The sequence below is a fragment of the Grus americana genome, chromosome 1 (assembly GCF_028858705.1).
Source record: "Grus americana isolate bGruAme1 chromosome 1, bGruAme1.mat, whole genome shotgun sequence".
Classification (NCBI taxonomy): domain Eukaryota; kingdom Metazoa; phylum Chordata; class Aves; order Gruiformes; family Gruidae; genus Grus; species Grus americana.
In genome coordinates, this window is record NC_072852.1 from 154191968 (window position 1) to 154211871 (window position 19904).

Genomic DNA, 19904 nt, shown 5'->3' on the forward strand with positions numbered 1-19904 from the left:
CTAAGCACCACACAGCCACTTGCTCATCCTCCCCCACACCCCCACTGAGTTGAGGGAGAGAATCGGAAGGGAAAAGTGAGAATGCATGGGTTGAGATAAAGCCGGTTTAACAGATAAAAAGAAACAAAGAATAACCCAAGAAAATCAAGTGATGATAAAAAAAATTAAACCCACACCACAACCAAAAAATTCCGGAATTGCTCACCACTAGCTGACTGATGCCCTGTGAGACCCCAGGCGGTGACAGCCCTGGCAGCTCCACCTCTCCAGCTTTTCTTGCTGAGCATGATGTCATATGGTATGGGATACTCCTCTGGTCAGTTAGGGTCAGTGATCCCAGCTGTGTCACCTGCCAGCTTCCTGTGCACCCCCAGCCTACTCCTAGCTAAAACATTGGTGTATTATCAACACTGCTTGGTCACAAATCCAAAATGGTGTCATACCAGCTACTATGAAGAAAATTAACTCTATCCCAGCCAAAACCAGTACATGTAATTGAAAGCTTTCAGTGTAAATGTGCATGGGGTTTTTTTTGTTTTAAAAAGAAATATTTACAGGTAAGTAACTTTTTTTTTTTTAAATGACAAAGGTGTAAAGGCACCAATGGGTGAAATTAACTGAATCCTATCAAGGAACTTGGAGAACAAAATGGGAAATTTGCTCAAAGTTCAACTGAAAGCTTTTGCTAAAGCAAACAGAAATTTGAATCCCAAAAAGACAGAAGGAGAGGAAATAGAATGAAAAATGGCTTTAGACTGAACTGAAAAAATAACCACATCTAAAAGAAGCCTGGGAATAAGCAGAGAGTTTGAGAAAAATATTTAATCGGTAGAGGAAATGTCTTCTGAGGTTAAGCAGCATAGCAAGGAAATGCAAACTGATTAATCAAGCTGAGATAGATTTACTGATAAAATCTAAGCCAAAAAACCAGAAGACTTTTCAGCTGCATAAATAAGAAGAGAATAAGGAATGAAGCTAGATACTTACTCAGTAAAATGAAATAGAAGTCACAGATAATCTAGTCATGACCCCAAGCTATCCTTGTCATTGCAAAAGGGTAGTCATGTTCCTCCAAGAGAACGGAGGAAAGCATTTGACAGTAGCAATGAGTTGCAAAAAATAAATGTGCCTATAATGCTGTATTACTCTCTTTGTCATCTCTTCAGGAGCACTGTACGCAAAATACTTGGTCTACACAGAAGCAAACAAGGCTAAATTAATAAAACTTAATTGGTCTTTCTGCTCATTTATTTACAGTGTGACTTCTGGATTTTGAGATAAGTTTGGGCTGTTGGTACAATGTTATATCAGAAGGATAAATGGGACCCTGAAAAGTTCTGCTCTAGATATGAAAGGCCAGTACAAATTATTGATGTTTCCCTTCCTAGAATGTTACTACAGAAGGGATTGTATCAAACTGAAACACATAGGAGCACTGTGGACAGTTAGAAGGATTATGAGGTATTATCAAGGATAAGTAGGAATTTGTAGAGTCTGTCAAAATGAAATAACTTAGTTTGTTCCACACAGCCGAAAAAGAGATAGGGAAGAGGTGTCTTATGCGTGAAAATGTGCCAGCAATCTAGACACTGAATTACTTTCAGAAGCTTCTTGGAAAAACCTCTGTTACTGCTTTTTCTATTTGGTCCCATCCATTCCAAGTGTTGAATCAAAACATCATTGTTCTGAGGCTCATAGAGTACTTTATTTTTCTCTGTATATGCAGTACTGGATGTGTTGAAAAATAAGTAAACTTTAAAGCCATTTTTCAGTGGGAGATAATTTTTTTCCTTTCAGTCTAGCTCATAACACAGAGAGAATTTCTTCTTTGTAAAGCTAGGAGACTTATTTCAGAAACCATTTCAGTGCAAATTTATTTGGTCCCATAGGAGAACTTCAAAAGAAGGTAACATCAGTGATGACTGAATTTTAGGTGCCATAATTAAATGCTGTAAAAATCTAAATCTGTATATTCTGTCATTCACTAAGTATTTTCTCAATTCCTTAGCTTTAGAGAAGAGACACGCTTTTCTGGGCCAGTGATTGAAAGAAGCCCTTCTCAAGACATATATTCTCTTCTGAAATACTAACCCTTTTCTGGTTGCTGCTGACAGGATTGTTGGCTGCTATAAGCTTAGCTTATTGTAATGCAGTGGCGAGGAGTCCGTTTGCAAAGGTCTTTTCTCATCCTTCTAGTGTTTCCCCACAGCAATACTTCATAATTTGGTTCTCTAGATCTAATTGTGGGCAACATGCTAGGTTTATGGGGCTAGTAGAGACTTTTTGTCATCTTTGTCATGTGCATGGCTAGTTGACCTAACGTTCCCTAAATTGAACTTTATATTGAATTATTATCTTTTAGGGTTGGGATTGTAAATACTAATGCTGAACAAAAGAGGCAAATCACTTCTTTTCCACACTTTATCTCTTTAACAAAAGGGGAGGGGGGAAGAGAAACAATAACAAAGTGATGAATCGAAGATGGCTTCCATGATGAGAAAATGTACTACACTATGAAGAAAATCTTCCTGGATAAATTAGTGCCAAATGAATTTCCATGTATGATAGTTAATTAAATTGTGTCCTCTGTTAAACATATCTGTCTTCGTGTAACTTCAAGAAGAGTTATAAATAGGAGAAATTATATAAATTTCTTTGGAAAGCAGTCTTCTATTCATCAGCTATAGCCAGTCATTTTGGAAGAAGTGCTGTATGGCTCTTTTCTAATCGCTAAGGACTCCAAGGAGTTTTCTGCTCTTTTCTGTCTCCAAACTTTGTCAGCCTCAGCAATTTGCCTTAGTTTATACAAAGGTAAACTTTGTTGGGTACTATTATTGTTCCCTGCTGGGGGTGCTAGCTGGTTCACTGTTTGGCTGAATATATGTCTTAAGCACTGGTAAACTGGTTTACCTTCAGGCAGTTTGTAACCTGTTACAAAAATATTTTACCATGAAATAAAATTGGCAAGTAGAAAATAGAGAGTATGTGACACGAATCCAAAATTCATTTTCAAATTATATTTGCATGGTTTAAAAGATGTGATTTAATTTCTCAGAAACCTGGCAGACAATTTGAAATACTTGTTAACCTTCTATCTATCAAGATGGTGGTATGATCATATTTTGAATATATTCATATTTGAAATAGAGCTAAAGTGTAACCGGTAGAGTTAGGTGTGAACACTGTTGCATATGAAGACTGATGAGTCAGTAAAGGTGCTGTGTTACTTTCAATAGCTAGTTGATACTTTAATAAAAGGGATAGGGAAGCAAAAATGAGGCACATACGGTTAGAACATGTTTAATATCAGTGGAGTAGACAAGTGAAGTTTTGTCAAAAATTTGTAGAGAAAGAGAGAGGATGAGGAAGAAAGGGGAAAAAAACTTGTATTGGAAGTGTTGAGGACTGTGATAATTAAATCACCTAACAAACCAGTAACTGAACATTTACTTGCTACTTCAAGGCCATATTTCATTACAGATTCTTCTGTGTGGTTCTTGATACTTACAGTTAATTGCAAGTACTGAATTTCATCTGTAGCCTATACATCACAGTGCATAGAATTCACTTGCTTCTTGCCAGCTGCATTTGTAAAATTGCTGTAGACTCCCTGTTATCTGTGAGGATAGTTTGCAGAGAGGAGTTGCCTGAAAAGCAGTATCGTACTCCAGTATGTTTGCGCTATTGCAAGAAGATTAAATGATTGGATGAGCTGGTTAAAAATAATGGCATGTAAATGGATATAGTCAGAAAAGAAAAGCGTATAGGACGTGCGTCAATGTGTATGGCTCAGGAGAGATCTGGTCTGTCCTGTGAACTTTGGCCATACTACTGTTACAGTAGAGTAATGCGTGCATACTCCTCACCTGGTGAGTATTTATGGTGCAATACAGTATTGCGTAAGTGTGTCAGCAAGATCTGAAAGCGATATAGTCCCACAAACTTGGCCAAGCTGTTTCTGAATTCAAGATGGCTTGCTCAGCTCAACATGTTGGGAAACAGAAGTGCAAGGAAGTAAAGGTGTTAGAGTAACTTGTTACAGTAGTATGTGTTGTGGGGTTTTTTAACAAGTTTTGCTGAATATGACTCTGCTGATTGCCTAGTTATTGGGTAAGGCTTATCTTGTGAGTTAGATGCCCTTAGCGTTATTTCTTGCTAAATATCTAATGTACATGACAGCCTACTGCAAACTTTAAAATAATAGTAAAGTACCTGATGCATTTGCTAGCTAATAAATGCTGCTTTTATGTATCTGCTTTCTTAATTAAAGTAATGTAAAAATAAGATTTTAATTTTTAGAAAGATTATGCTTGACAAAATGTAGTTTGTCTTTACAGGATTATGTTGGTGAAACTCCTATTCATAAAGCAGCACGGTCTGGTAGTATGGATTCCATAAGTGCCCTTGTGGCTCATGGTGCGCAAATAGAGTAAGTGAGGTATTTTTTTTTGTTGTTGATTGTTGTGTGTTTAGCTAACTAACTTAGACCAGTAAACATAGATACTAATGTCAGAAAGAAAAGTCAAAACAGCAGACACCTGATTAAAAGACAGCTAGACATGTTGAACTGTAACAAAGCCTGAGATGTTTTGCATGTCTAGTAATAGTTTATTTTACTTAAGTGATACCAGTGTGCTACATTAGTATTGCATTTATATCTGATATATTAAAATATTTATCATGCTTCTGTCAGATGACCCCAAATTGTGCACTTTATCAAGCTTGTAGTTATTTTTTACAACAAATTTACACCTTGCACTGGTGAATAAATATAGAAAACAATGCAAAAGCAACATTATGTGCAAAATAGCATCTCACACACTCTTTCTTTGCAGTTAGTTTAATACTGTTTGTTAGTGTATTGTGTATTTGCCCTGTTAACTTTTTTCTTTAAAGGTTTATGTACTGCAAAAACATTCAGAAAATCTCACAAACTTTTGCAACTTACAGCATGGACAAAATGGATGCAGTTTTCACCTAGAAATGTTGAGTATAAGCTCTATGGCTTATAATAATGTAAATACTTTAGCAATTTGTTTTAATTAGAACTAGCCTTATTATCTTAAATGGTAACTAGTTACTGTATTTGAACCTGCAATATGAAACTTTTAAGTTGTAAGTGAAATAAGAATCATGTAGTTAATTTCTTGTTTTACCCTTTGGTTTCCATCTTACTGTTTTTGTAATGCTGCCCTGGTAAATCTACCATAAAATTTAACTCTTTCAATGGTATCATAGAGTATTCAGGAAATATAGTACCTTTTAAGTTAGTAGTAATGAACGAATTGCTTTATATGAAGAGATTGCTTCATAGAAAAATGACACTGAACTAACTTATGTAGCTGTCTCGGTTATTGACAAGTTCCTGAAATCAGTCTTAAATTTATAAATTCCCATTTTGCACTCACTTTCAGATATCTTAAGATAAACTTGGATTTAAATTTACTGTGGAATTGAGCAAACCTTAATTATCATCATCAATTAGTACATAATCTTGTGATTTTTACAAAGTATCCAATCAAAAGAGAAGTTGTAGAACTGCATAAACAATGTGAAATGAGTGACTTAAGAGTCTGATGTCAAGAAGAGGGTATGTTACATCCACAGGACTTCCAAATAAGTAGCTGAGTAACTGAGATTGGAGATGTGGCTGCAACTTTAACTCACAGAACTAAAATTTTGCTTTTTAAACATTGTATTTGCAAGCCATAAGCAAAACATTTCTATAAAACTTGGAGAGTGATACCTGCCTTTGACCAAAGCTACTTGCAGCAGAAGTAGCATGGGTTTATAACAGTTTTAGTGAACAGGAAATAATTTGAATTCTCAGTTTTCTAACTTTGAATTCCGTCTGTGTTTCAGAAGGATAGACTTGTCACAAGTTCTATAGGTAATTAAATATCAGATCCTGTCCAGGAAATGGTAAAATCAGGGATGCAAATGGAATAGGCTGGTGGAGCAACCCATGTTTAGTCATTTAGAGGATCAGAACTTGGCCCTGTCACCTGAGAGAGCTAACTATTGACTGATTGGGGTGAGGATTGGGTGGGTTTTTTTTTCCATAGAATCTAGTTTCCAGGCTCAGTATGTTACATTAGGCCAAATCCATTTATACGTTTTTGACATTGATTAATTTTGGGTTATCTGGGTCTGAAAATCAGCCCCATATCTCTAGTGGTTATGTTGATTTCCTGATTTTTGTAACACTTTGAAAATGTAGATGCTCTGAAAGTTTTGACTATTTTATGGCTTTGGTTAGAAGAAAAGGAGAGGGATTTTGTCCATATATTTGAATGCTAATATGTATATATTAACTGAAGTTATAATTGGCTATGTAGGACCAAGGCAAGAATTTTACTAAATACGGAACTAAGCACTAACTAGAACTAAAGTGCTGATCTGTACCGATAGTGAATATGGCCTTTTTAATGGGGATTAGATCTTCTAATCCATTTTTTTTCTTTATTTCTTCATACAGTTATGATATCGAAATCTAGTTACATGAAGATGCAGAGAATATCCCTTGTGACTGCAAATAGTCAAATATACTGCTTATACCTGTTATTTATAGTATACATCAAGTATTGCACCATCCCTAGTTTATTACAGAAAGTAGAACAGGGATGTTAAGATTTCATTATTACACAAACACTAGTAATCAGTAGTGTAATACTGCAAGAAATGTATTTTTAATTAATGAGCGATCATTGAAGTACTGCTGTTAAAATGGAGTAACTTGGACTAGTGTAATATTTGATATTAGTGTTCACCGTATTTCTACTTTATTCACTCCTTTGGTTATATTGGAAGCCAAAGAATATTGACAATGGTCCAGTAAGGATAAAAGTAAGAATTTTAGTTTGATTAAAATTGCCTCACTCGAATTGTTCTAGTTTACTTTATTTCAGGCTTGTTAGTCTGTTGCATTTACAGAGAAATACAGTATGTTGCAGTCTCTAAATTTCATGAAGTTGTTGCATTGTTTTCCTAATTGATGAGAGAGAATTTGGGTCTCTATTCCTGTGTAAATTTTTAATAATATTAAAAAATAATAATTGTACCCTAGTGAAAATATTTTGATTTTTTTTGTGGTATTTACCTTCTCATTTTAGCTGAAGCATATTCTGTGCACAGTATGTCCTACAGCCATAAAAATGGTTGCTCCACTAACTATGGTATTCATGGACCCTTGAAGAGGGGGAAGCAGGTGGTCACAATGTCCTCATATGAGTGAAAAGGTTTGCTGTGTAACTGACTTTTTAATGTGGATAGTACCTTTTAAAGTATCCATAATAACTGCTGGATTTTCACTAAAAAGCATAATTATGAAATTTATGTATGGTTCATTGTGTATTATTTATTTATCATGGTGACAAACAAGTGTCCACAGCTCTTTATGGAGGAAAAGCCTTTTTGGTGCCATGTTTTGTTTTGCTCTTTTACAATATTTTTTTTAAGGCTGGGTATTAATATACTTATATAGATTGCATCACAGCATATATATAAATATAAAATTCAGCTATAAACACAGGATGCTAGTGAATCAAAGAAAATAATAAGCAGGTGCAGCTGTTAATTATACTGATTTGAACTTCTGTTTCATATCCTTTTTCATGCAGTTCATTTTTGCATTGTGTTCACTTATTTCTGAATAAAAATTCTTCTGCAACTGTCATTACACAGTTGTGTATTCCTTAGTAACTGGATTTAGAGCTAGGAGAGAAGTTTCAAACACTGTGTTATACTGGGATAAAGAGAAGTGTAACTTGTGTGATGGGATGTGGCTTGGTATGTACCCATCCAATTGAACACAAGTACTTGCTTCAGAGTTTTGTTGATCAAGATGCTTGGATAGTAGCATAGGAAGGGGTTTTATTTGCCTGCTAGAAATGTTAAGGATTGGTGGAAAATTGATTTGTATACCATGAGGGGATGCTACAAGACCCCAAAGAGTTACTTTCCTTTCTAGTTTCTTGTACTCTGGTGTCCAGGTTTGGGGTGAATAACTGACATGCTGGGATAAATATACCAGCACATCTGATTCTGCCAGATGACAGATTCATATCCTGATGTTGACCTACTTTAGGCAGACACTTCAGCCACTTTCTCATTAAAGCTGTCTTGCATTCACTTGAATGTGTAAATTCACTCTTCCTATAATGCCAGAAATGTCCAATCTCTGGTATTTAGTTTTTCAGCAAAACCTTTATTCTCATTCTTTGACAGCGGCTTAATTTTAATTATTCTTTGCAAATTCTTGTATCATGAATGGTATTATGTTCTTATAAAAAAAAGCATCATTAATTTTTTTCTTCTTCACAACTGCTCTCCATCCTCCATAACAGAAATCTATCAAATGTGAATTTTTTAGTGCCTCTGGATTAGCCATTTGTGAAAGTCTTGTAATACGTTTGTTTGAAGTCTGTTTCCCATTTTAATTATGACCACTCTTGTGATATCTCAGCTTTTGTTCTCATTTGTACTTTTGAGACTTCTTGACTTTGTGAAGTTCAGTCACCTTTAGTGAAGAGACAGAAGAAGAGTGATGTGTAGATTTCACGATGACAACGCAGAAATCGGCCATTCCTTTGTGATGTAAACCCTCAGTTCCTTTTCAGTCTGGAGGGGAAACTTGCATGGCCTGTTCTCTTGAAGAGTCTCAGAGTTCAGAGATCTCCTCCATTTGTTTCTGGATTTCTTCCTGATTTCTTAAAATCTTAGAAGATACTTGCAAGTTTTTAATATTTGCTCGTTTTTCCTACCTAGCTGACTTAACTACGAAACTTTTAATGTTGAACCACAGTCCATTTCTGGTGTTAATGTAATTGTGACATGCTGTTACTGTGTCATTTTTTTTACTTTAGAAGCTGTACTGCTACCCCAATTTCAGTGTAGAAGAATCAACATCCTATTTTCTTATGGTCATTAACCTCATCTTGAGAATAATGCTTCAGGTTCTTACTGATCATTTGTCTTAGGAATAGGATTTAGGTGCTTTTTCAACAAAGTAGTTCTTATCTGTGAATTAGTATATTAATATTTATATAATCTGCTTGCTAATTTTCAAACTCAGACCACTTTGTACATGATTCTTTTTGCAAACCTCAATGCCTGCTTTCTAGATAGCAGTTAAACTGCTAGATTAATTACTGTCGTTGTGTTATTAGACAGTGCAGTATAGCTGAGGGGAAAATGTGACTGTTACTGGTTAATTGTATATAACAAGCATTTTAAGGGCCATCACTGTAGTATTCTTATAGTGACCATTGTGCAGTATGGAGCCTACAAGTGCTGGAATTTGTTCTTCCTTTCCTGCCTTATACAAAGTGATGTGTATATTTCAGTGGTGAAACTCTAATTCTCCTGCAAAATACTTACAAGTAAAGCTCACTACTTTCTTCCATGTTTGGTTTCATGCTTGATTGCCATCCTTGTAGAAGAACTTAATGTTGTTTATAGGAGGCCGTGACCATGAAGTAAGGCAGTAATTTAGATTTAGTCTCAAGGAAAGATTTGGAAATACTGAAGCAGTACATATATGCATGGATAACTGATAAAAAGTGGGAGAGGCTCAGTCTTACAGTACACTAGGATGGAAAAGGGTCATTTTCATAATTACAGCTGTTTTGAATAATTGCAGGAAGTTGAGGCAAACTCTTACCACTGAGTTCCTGTTCAGTTTGAGAGTGGATTTTTCTTAATGGGGGTGGAATAACAATAGTAGTTACTGACATCAGTTCAGAAATAGAGAAGAATGTGAGAGATTGTACTTTTTATGAATAAAGTTAAGTCCTTCATTAAAGCAATGATATTTTATGACCTTTCTGGAACGTTAAAGGAGTTCACAGGATATGGGTCAGCTTGATAGGAGAGCTTATTCATTAGTGACCAGCCTTTGTGATTTATAGCACAGCTTTTCTTCAGTCCGAAAGAGCTGGATAAAGAACATTGAAGTGTTACCAAGGGTTCTACGTGAGAATAGCTCAGATTTCTGGCAGGAAGGTTTGGATTTTTTTGTTGGGAGTGATCTGCCTTCACATATGATACTGTGCTAATAATATTCACTGTGTAGCTTCCCTTCGGATAGGTTATTTTTTTTCTGTATGATTAGCTATTACTGGCAACAGAAACCTGGGTGCAGTTAAATCAGGTGGAGAAACCAAAGTGTTATGAAGTGGAACTTGGCCAGAGCTCAAGTTAGACACCGTGGAAGAAACGGGTGCAGTATATTCCCAAATACAACAGTCTGATTAGTTCTGATCGTTTGTCCAGACATTGATGGTGGTGAGGATCTGTATGGGTGCCGTATTTGATCTGCTGACGCTTTTTGACTGGATATGTGATGAGGTATGTGTTTCCTATAACTTGTGCTGTGTTGATTTGGATTTTGTTTGCTATTCTAGTTTGTGTCTTTTCAGTAAAGTTGATCATAGTTCAACTAGTATCTTTGGACCTGGACAAAAAAGAGTAGTTATGGCATGGCCCAGAACACGTTCAAATTGGTCAGAAAAGTTTTCTAATGTATGTCATGTGCTACAGGTTACAAGATGTCCCTCATTGCATGGAGGCTTAACAAACCCTGGAAGAGCTTCAGCCAGCTATAACTCAGGGAAAATGTTACTCTTCTGTTTCAGGTTCTGTTTCCTTCTTTCTCTTTTGCTTGATGTTGCTCATACATGATAGATAAATTTTCTTTAAAATGGAGGAAAATCTAAGTTGAAAAAACTCCTTTGTGAAGCTCATTTGAAGTGGTTTTACACCCTTCAGCAGTTTCTTAATCCAAAAGATTTTCTGTCTGCTCAAGTAATATAACTTGATGCTCTTTGTCACAAAAAATAAAATTTTGTGTAGTTTGATAGTCTCCCTCTCTGTGCCTATTACAGGAAAATAATGAATCTGTCAAATGCCTTTAGTCCTTTCATTCTTGATTTCTTTTTTTTCCCTTTTGGCACAAAAATACTTTAAAAATCGTTTACCTCTTTTCTTTAGTTTTATTCCCAAGCTGTTACTGTCCATGCTTTTTGTACTGAATCTCTGGAACTTTCTTCCATGTTTGGCACATTTGGGAGAATCTTTCTTTCTTAATTTTTCTAATTCTAGGCTATCATTGGTTTTCAGTTGGTATGTTGAGGAGAAATAACGTGATTTTATTTGCTACTAGAGGCTTCTTGGCAGAATCTGTGTTGCAAGGTGGTTTTATCTTTTCAGGTCAGAGTTTGCACTGAACCTTTCCTCAATAGTCTTCCATAATGCTTTCCTCATTGTAAGCAATCTGCAATTCCTGGTCTGCTCCTAGAAACATGATAGCAGCAGCCATGATAGTTCTCATTTTCATAAAGTTGGCTGGCTAAGTAACTCTTACATTGTCTTTGGACTTAAAGTGGCTGCAGTACTGTGATGATGCTTATCTGGAATTCTTCTTTGCAAGTGATCTCGGAAATATTTATTTTCAGTTTAATAGGGAAGGTCTTTTCTGTTATGCTGTCTTGCAATCAGACTGTTGTTTTAAGAGTTACCGTAGTCTTGTATACCTTCCTTTTGTGAGTTGTGTTTAGGAATCACTTCATACGTAATTGGATATGAATTTTAAAATATTGTTGATTTCCAATACCAGGCAAAGTCAGATAGGCCTATATTGTTCAGGAAAAAATTTACTTGGAAATGTGAATCATTTCTACAAGAGATGCTGAAAATCGAAGTCTGCTGTTTGAGGTCTTTCTTAAGGCATATAAATTGGAATACTGATACAGCAATAAATCACTACCTGATGGTGATGCTTGTAGTAATTCTAATGTTGCCTACCATGGTTAATGAATTCTTTCTTCTGCCAGCATTTGCTCAGTCGTGAGTTGAAGTATCTAGGAGCTGATTATAGCTGCGTAATTTGTAGTGAACCTTGATTTTTATGTGGGAAAAAAATGGCTTCGCAAAGAGGAGCTTCCTTCTTTCCAGTATATTCACCTTGTTATGATTTTGGAGGTTGTTCTGAGAAACTCTACCATTGTTTTTAAAAGTCTAAAATAATTTCAGCTGCCACATGTTTTGTTGTGAAATAAAAACTTGGCACCAACTAGTGCTTTTGTAGATGCCCAGTATGTAACACTATCATGAATTTTTATAGCTGTCCCCAGCAGTGACACACGTCTGTTTAGTTAAGAATAATTTTCTCTTGGTATCTGAAAAAGAAAAAAACTCATGTTTGAAACTATTTCACGACTTTTGTATTTGGACACCAAAGGGTTAAAACACTTAAAGTTTAGTATTTTAAAATCATTTTGCTTTAGAAATTTTAGACTAGTATACTGATGTTTATATAGGAAACGTTTTTTCTCACTGTGGGCGTTTTAGTGTTCTGATCTTTTTTTTTTCTCTTTCTCCTTTTTGTTTTGTTTTAATCCTTGTATCTGCTAATTTTTGTATAGGAATAGTTACTAATTCTTTTGAGATACAGCCTACTAAATTTAAAGTAATTGAAGCCATGAGTTGACCGGTAATTTTAATCCATTCTATATAAATTTCAGTGAAGAACTGACAAATTGGTTTCAGGATGAAAGTAATAATGCTTTAAAGGCATAAAAGGCTTAGTATCTTGTTGTTAAGGTGGTCACATGATAATGGCTTACATATTGAATAATGTGCTACAGCACTTCATGTATGTTAATGTAACTTTTAATCTTAATGTTGCCTGCAAATATGTGATCCCTTATGATATAAGTTTCCTGTTTATGCACCATTGCCCGTTTAAATCAAACAGAAGATTCTGAAACTGTAAAAACTACACATGTCAATGTTTTACAGCTACGTAATTCGAATTGACTTGATTTTTTCAAGTAATCCTAGAAAGGGGGAGCATTCCATATAGAAACTGCTGAAACTGCCACAGGTGCTTCTCCGAAAACCTTACAGTTGTGGCATTGAATGTTCAGTATCGCTTCCTTTCTGCACACAAGGCATACTGTTGAGGTATTTGTTGCGGTGATTGGTTTTAATGCTAATCTAGGAATTCAGATATAGAATCTATAGATTTGCATGCTTTGCTTACCCTAATTTACAATTATCTACATTTTTATTTGTAAACTAACAATAGATAAGTTGAGATCAGTATTTTTTAACAGATATTACATTGATATACGAAAACTGTGGTTTATTTTCTTAGATTGTCGCATGGCATTAACAAAAACACAGTAAGCTGTAGGTGATGTAATCACTATTTAAAATTAAACATTTAGGGGATTTTTTTACATATATGAATGTTTTTTTCAAAAAGATTTACTGTTGACTTTTTGTAGCAAACATTTGTTTTGTTTTTCAAGGTATGTGACATTATAAGTGGAAGATAGTGTATTTCAAATGTATTTCTATGTTAAAGACACATAGAAATGTACTTGCTTTTTTCCTCCAATAAGTATGAAAAATATGAACAATTGAAACAAGTTAGAATCAAGGTTTTTTCCTAAGTAAATTCAATATAATTTATAATTCAATGCGAGAAGCACAAGTCTTTATCTTTTGTTTCAAAGAGTAAATTTTGTAAGTTATCTTGAAATAAATCTTTCTTAAACAAAGGTGGATATATTTAAACAATTCCAAGTTTTGTTTTTCTACTTTCTATAACTTAATCATAGTGGAAGTGTCTTGCATGTTTTTGAGAGCTTGCCTCAGATTTTTTTTCCTTCTCAAAACCAACAAATTATGGTTGGATCGAAATAATACAAACATCCTCCTGAACTAAAGCTAAACTGAAAGTTAAATTCATGTTTCTGTACCCCAGTCCTATTTGATCAGATAACATACTTGTCTCTCTTGGTTTTGAACAATTGAATTATACTCACAGCCAGCATTTTTAAAACCATTTCAGAAGAAGGGAGTATCTAAACACATGCTTCATCAGTATCCTCTTTATAGCTGCTTTAATTTGATACCAGGACTCTCAGATGAACTGGGCCTCTAAAATGGGAGTTCTGTTGATGTCAACTGGAGGGAGAAAAATAGATTAAAAAAAAAGTCTTCTTCATGCAAGATTAGTCAGTTTTGAAGACCGCCTGTGGACATGACTTGATGGAAGAAGAAAAATGTGTTATAAGAGTGTTGTTTTAAGCACTGTAGGTGTGTGAATAAATGTATATACAAAAGTCAGAGCTTTAACTCTTAATATAACAGTGCATGTTTTGAGTTTGTTTATAAAACACCTGTCACTAAAGAACAATTCAAGTGTTAAATGTCATCTGTCAAGGAACTTCAAGATCACCTACTTCTACTCATCCATATTCAGACTTTCTTCAACTTTTCTCACAGATTTTTTTCGATCTAGAATAATTTTATAATATGAAAATGTATCTTTCCAATTACATTTGTCATCTTTTGCTCTGGAGTTAGCATCTTAAACTTCTGTACTTTGAAGAAAACAGTATGTCTCTATCATTCCCAGCTCCTGGATTTTAGCCTACAACAAGGCCGAGGGTAAATAATATCATGCTTCATGATTCTAATTTGTTTCTAGTAATAACAATTACATGGAAATAGTGAATAAACTATAAAGCAAAAAAATGCCACCAAGTGAAAGAATCTTAACAGGACTCATTCATTTTTCAAACACTTGAATTGCTTTTGAAATGATGCAAGGTACGTGTTTTGTAAGCATAGAGTGAATTGTCTTTCTGACCGCTTAGCAAAACTGCATTTAGTCCTGGGCAAGGTTAAGTAAGGGTTTTTTTCTACTGTTTGTCAGTTCAAACCTTCATGTGTGTTCCTGTCTGGAGTAGGTGCCAAAAAAGGAATGATATTTTCAGAACTTTAGTTTTCAGTGTCCCTTCTTCAGTTTTTCCACTTCTTCCTGCAGCTGGACTGACCTTCAGAGATGTCTTCACTTTTTTTTTTTTTTTTTTTTTAACTGGAGAGAAAGGGAATTAAGTTTTTGGAGCACAGCTGTCTGTCTTGACAGTAACTAGGCCAGCCTTTAGTGCAATTATTTTCTAAGTCAATGAATACTATTTAATAAAAGACAGACTGATCATAAAATGCATGTAACTTTTCAAGACTTAGTCATATTAAAGAAAAGAAAATCAGACTTTCTTTAATATGACTCTCTTCCATCCTTCCACACCTTCCTTACTGGTAGCTTCTTCCTTCATAAGATCATCTTTGAAAAATACAGTCTATGTAGCTTGTTATTTGCCTAGTCTTGTTTCAAGTAGCCTACCTTAGAGAAAAACCCTGAAAAGAAACATAAGCTTGTCCTCAAGTTTGGCATCTTTGTCAGGGGAAAAACAAGCAAACAACAAAAACCAAACCCACAAAATACCAAAACACCAACACCACAAAATCTGCAGGAAATTTCCTTACTCATTTTTAAATTCTGAGTAATGCAGTTATAGAAGTAGAACTGTCATATTTGCTGTATGATTAGCATTAACAAAAGGACACCTTGCCTGAAGATTTAATAGTGTGTTCTGAGCTTCTTTGGAGCTTCCACTATTTCAGGGTGTTTTGGGTGAAAGACCAAAACTAGTACTGAAGAGATTTTTAACTTACTAAAAAAGCAGAGGATGGGTGGAAAAGATTTTTTTTTCGAGACACATGAAATTTTGAGGTATTTCTGTCCATGTTGTCCAATGGTTTACTTTTTTCCAATGCTTTTCTTTCTCAGGCCAGGTCTTGAAGTTACTTTCAGTTATAATATCCTTTACCTAGTCAAATCCTTTTTCTTTTTGTAGGCAGCTATGAGAAATGAAGTACCTTTCAAGGGATGCCTCTAATAACTGAAGTAGTTGAAAATTCACTTAAATATAGTGATTACCTCATTGAGTTTCCTGCTTGTTGATTTTTTTTTTTAAACCATGCAGTCCATGTCATATATAGTCTACTTAATGGCCAAATGCATCTTCAGCTATTATTCCTTGCCTTTTCACTTGACAGTCAGTTTACATCTAATTGCAGTTCATAACCAAGGACTGACATAGGGATTACACATTAGAGATTGAACTCTTCTTAGTCTTATGTGTAGTTGTGGCAGGGAGCCATTTCTGTTTTCATTCCTGTAATGGAGTCTGTTTAGAGAAATGGCTTTTATATGTGCTGAGCTCATGGATTAGGCTGAGGTGGCATCTTCATTTTCAGACATTGGCAGCATTTGAGGTGGACCATACATTACAGATTTAGTAGTAGATGTGTCCCCAGTTCCTTGTAACTACTGCTGTAACAGGGTCATTCCACTCCAAGTCCAGATTAGCACTTTTAAAGAACGATCTAGTAGATGTCCTAGCTTTTTAATTCTTTCAAGTACTCCAGAGTTTCTAGGACTGTGTAAGGCTGGATTTTCCTGTTATGCACTCAGAATCCTCACAGTGATTGCAGTATTTCTACATATTTTGGGAGTATATAAAACTATTCCAGTCTGGTAAAACTCTCTGATACCTGTTAAGAGCATTATCTTTCTTACTTTGTGCTTGTGGCTAATCGAATTAGCCATTTTTTTCTTGGATTACTTTCATTTTGTTATGATCTAAGTATAGCACAGCTAGCTCTTGCTGCCTTTTGTGTTCCCACTGCTGGATTTTTCCTCCTGCAGAAGGCTAGAAAAAACAGCTAAAGAACTAGATCTTTTTTATCCTTCTAGCCTATTTCTGAGAAAGTGAGACTTAAGTTTCTGTCAATTTTGTCAACTTCTCCTTTTCTCCTTTCCATTAACATTGGAATGCAAGCCAGTTTAACTGAAATTTGAAAGGATGTGAAAGTCCTAGATTAATCAAGCTTTGATTAAATTAATGGAAATTGACCACTAGATATAGAAAAGATACTCAAATTAGTGTTTCCTTTGAGAGGGAGCAGACAGAAGTGAACAGTTGTGTTCTCTTTAGTAGCAGTTGGCCAACCAGTTTCTAGAGTTGTCTAGATCCTCTAATGTCCTTTTATTTGGACATTTTTTCTCTCTCTTTTTTCATTATTAATTTTGGAACACAGAGAGTTCTCTTGAAATCAATAGGCTAAATTCAGACTCAGATTTTGAAGAGAGACATTTTTAAACTCTTAAGCAAGAATATTCAATGTACTTGAGTCCCTTGAAGACCTGTGCAGTGCTTCCAAAATGCTTCTGTAGAACAGGTACATCTTTGCTTAACTGTTAAGAGTAAACTGTTCAGGAGGAGGTGGGAAGGAGACAGATCTAAAAATATCAAAGGTCATTACACTTTAACATCTGACAAACACTAACTTAAAGTTCATTTATTTTGTTTCTGGGAAGTTTAACATGTCTTTCCCAGGGTTTGGTCATGTAGCCTTACACACTTGCATCTTAGTTTGTACATCTCTAAATACCTCTGGCAACTTAGATCGACGTTCCTTTGGGAAATGGTGACTTAACTGTAGTCTATCTTCTAGTCAATTTTTCAAAGCAGAGTTATTGTTCAATAACATTTATTAAATAATAGAATTACTCCTTGAAGTTGTATTAAATTAGGTGGTCAGTCAACACCCTATTGTTTTGGTCATTTTTATCTTTGCATAACTTTAATTTGCTCTTGTTAAGATTTCTTTTACCATCCTTTTGGAGCTTGCAAATTTAAAATGGATTTCGAAGAACTGAGCTATTCTTTTTTGACCAAAACAGATATGTTGAAATTTCTGTTTCTTAAGTTGTAGTTGCATTGTGTTATGTCCGTATGCTACGTAAGTTAGAAGTACTTAAAGAGCATTGAATGTTGGTTAGCAGGGACCTCAACAGGCCATCTAGTTCAACCTGGGAAAGGATTGACTTTTGCAGAATTTCTGAAACCATCATCTGCTCTTAAATGGGGGGGGGGGAGAGAACCCTCTGGAGATTCAGCAACCTTTATACTCTGAAACTTTCTCCTAATGCCTAACTTCAAATATCCTTTGTGTTAATCCCATTCATAGACTGTCTGCACTGGACACACAGAGCAGAATATTCTCTCTGCAGCTATCTTTTAGGTATTCAGAACTACTACATCTACTTTGAGGTTTCATTTCTTTTGACTAACTAGGTTTTTCAGTCTTGTAAAGTGTTACTTTCTACACCACTCTTGGTGGCTGCTCTCTGGATTTTCACTAGTAGTCCAAGTAAATGGTGACTTAATATATTGTAGTATGGAATGAAATTCCTCAGATCTAGCCTAATGTTCTTTCTGATTCTGTGCTATTTGGACCCATCTTCCAAATTTTCTGCAATCCAGCAGTGTCCATTTATGGAATTAGTCTTGTTGTAATAGTTTCTAAAGCCTAAAAGTCTCATTTTTATAGCAAATAAGTTGTAATGATCTAGGAAGCAAATCTGGGCTTTCTTCTTTGTTTTCTTCACGTGAACTGGAGTCAGTTGTTTTCTACTTTGTGTGAGTTTCAACAGAATCAGGTCTATTAGTCTTCTGAATTCTTATTCTTTTGGCTTGTCTGTTTCTGGATTTTTAAATAATGGACTCGTCTAAACTACTGAAGCCAAGAAACAAAAATTCAGTTTTCTGACTAGATCTGTCTGGAAAGGTGGAAAAAAACATAGGAAAGATTTATTGGCATCTTCACAATCTAGTTTTGTCATTTCTGGTCCTCTTGTCTCCACTTTTATGGACTTCCTTATGAAGTTAGCCCGTATTTCTAAGCACAGACACACTATATGTTTGTGTAAATGCACATGATAGAGCACTCTTTCAAATTAAACTTCTACATGTCCTATCTGATTTAATTTATATTCCCCTTGATGCATTAGAATATTCAAAATCCAGTGCCAGCCTCTCGTCCATGGAAAAGTCTTGGTTCAAATAACAAAGCAAGTCCCAGCACTTATGATGTCACACACTTTGAAATGAGAAACAAACCAGGGGAAAAAAAAAAAAGTATAAGCAAAGCATAACTAAGTATAGCATCTTTATCTATCTATCTTCTATAAATGTATATATTTTATTGTTAGGAAGAATAGTGATGTTGTTGTTACCTTAGAAACCAGAATGCCATGGACAATTGCCAAGTCTTGTTAAGTTTGTTTTGAGTATTTGATCTTTTGCTCAAGTTAAAGCAATAGATTGCAGAATAAACTGCAGAAGATGGTAAAATTCAAGGCTTAAATTAGTCTGAAGTTTATGTAAAGCTCAGATACTTCAGACTATTTTAGAATAAAGCGTTTTGAGAAGTTTAAATAGGAAGATGTTTTTTTTAAGGCACATAGTATATTGATTTTATTTAAAAGTGTATTGTCTCCCAAATTTTGCTTAGAAGCCAGATATATGTGCGAAAAGTTAAGTTAGTTATAAAACTAAGATTAACTAATTTCTTAATGAGAATTGATAAGTGTATGTTTTCTCTCATCACCAACAGATAGATAGTCAGTAAGGGCAGCAGCAGCAGCAAGCCAGCTTGATGAATGAGTGTAATTCAGTTTCTTTGTATTGTACAGCTTGAGAAATGCCAGTGGCCTGACAGCAGCAGACCTTGCACATACCCAGGGCTTCCAAGAATGTGCCCAGTTTCTCTTGAACCTCCAGAACTGTCACCTGAATCATTTCTATAGCAATGGCACCTTAAATGGGGTTCATCAGAATGCAGGTCCCAACCTATTCAGTGGTGGGACAAGTCGAAAGAGATCCTTTGAAGATTCGGAGTCTGCTGGAGTAAAGAAGGCTAGAACGGAAGGTGAGACCCTAGAGGTAAAAGGGATGGGGCGATGCTGTTGCCAAGAAAGGAAAATAAACATTTTAAAGCCTTTCAGAGTGGATGTTGAGTATTATTGACAAACTCATGTACATATCTAAATTATGTATTAATATAAGAAGCAGATGAAGACAGGCTGAGAGAGTTGGGATTGTTCAGCCTGGAGATGAGAAGGCTCCAGGGAGACCTTACAGCAGCCTTCCAGTACCTGAAGGGGCCTGCAAGAAAACTGGAGGGGGACTGTATTGAGG

At 35.3% G+C, this 19904-nt stretch overlaps 1 protein-coding gene and 1 long non-coding RNA gene across 3 annotated transcripts in view; both read left to right on the plus strand.

Annotated features, from left to right (window-relative positions):
• The window catches only part of ANKRD10 (ankyrin repeat domain 10), a 39150-nt gene that overhangs the window by 10686 nt on the left and 8560 nt on the right, over window positions 1-19904 (plus strand). For both annotated transcript variants that reach the window (XM_054813282.1, XM_054813284.1), the window contains exons 3-4: window positions 4338-4429; window positions 19400-19635. In XM_054813282.1, the coding sequence (XP_054669257.1) occupies window positions 4338-4429; window positions 19400-19635 (328 nt within the window). The remainder of the gene's footprint in view (window positions 1-4337; window positions 4430-19399; window positions 19636-19904) is intronic.
• Window positions 4436-12963, plus strand: LOC129201683 (uncharacterized). The gene is made up of 3 exons (XR_008575463.1): window positions 4436-4985; window positions 7113-7238; window positions 12799-12963. It is a non-coding gene; the product is annotated as an uncharacterized LOC129201683 (long non-coding RNA).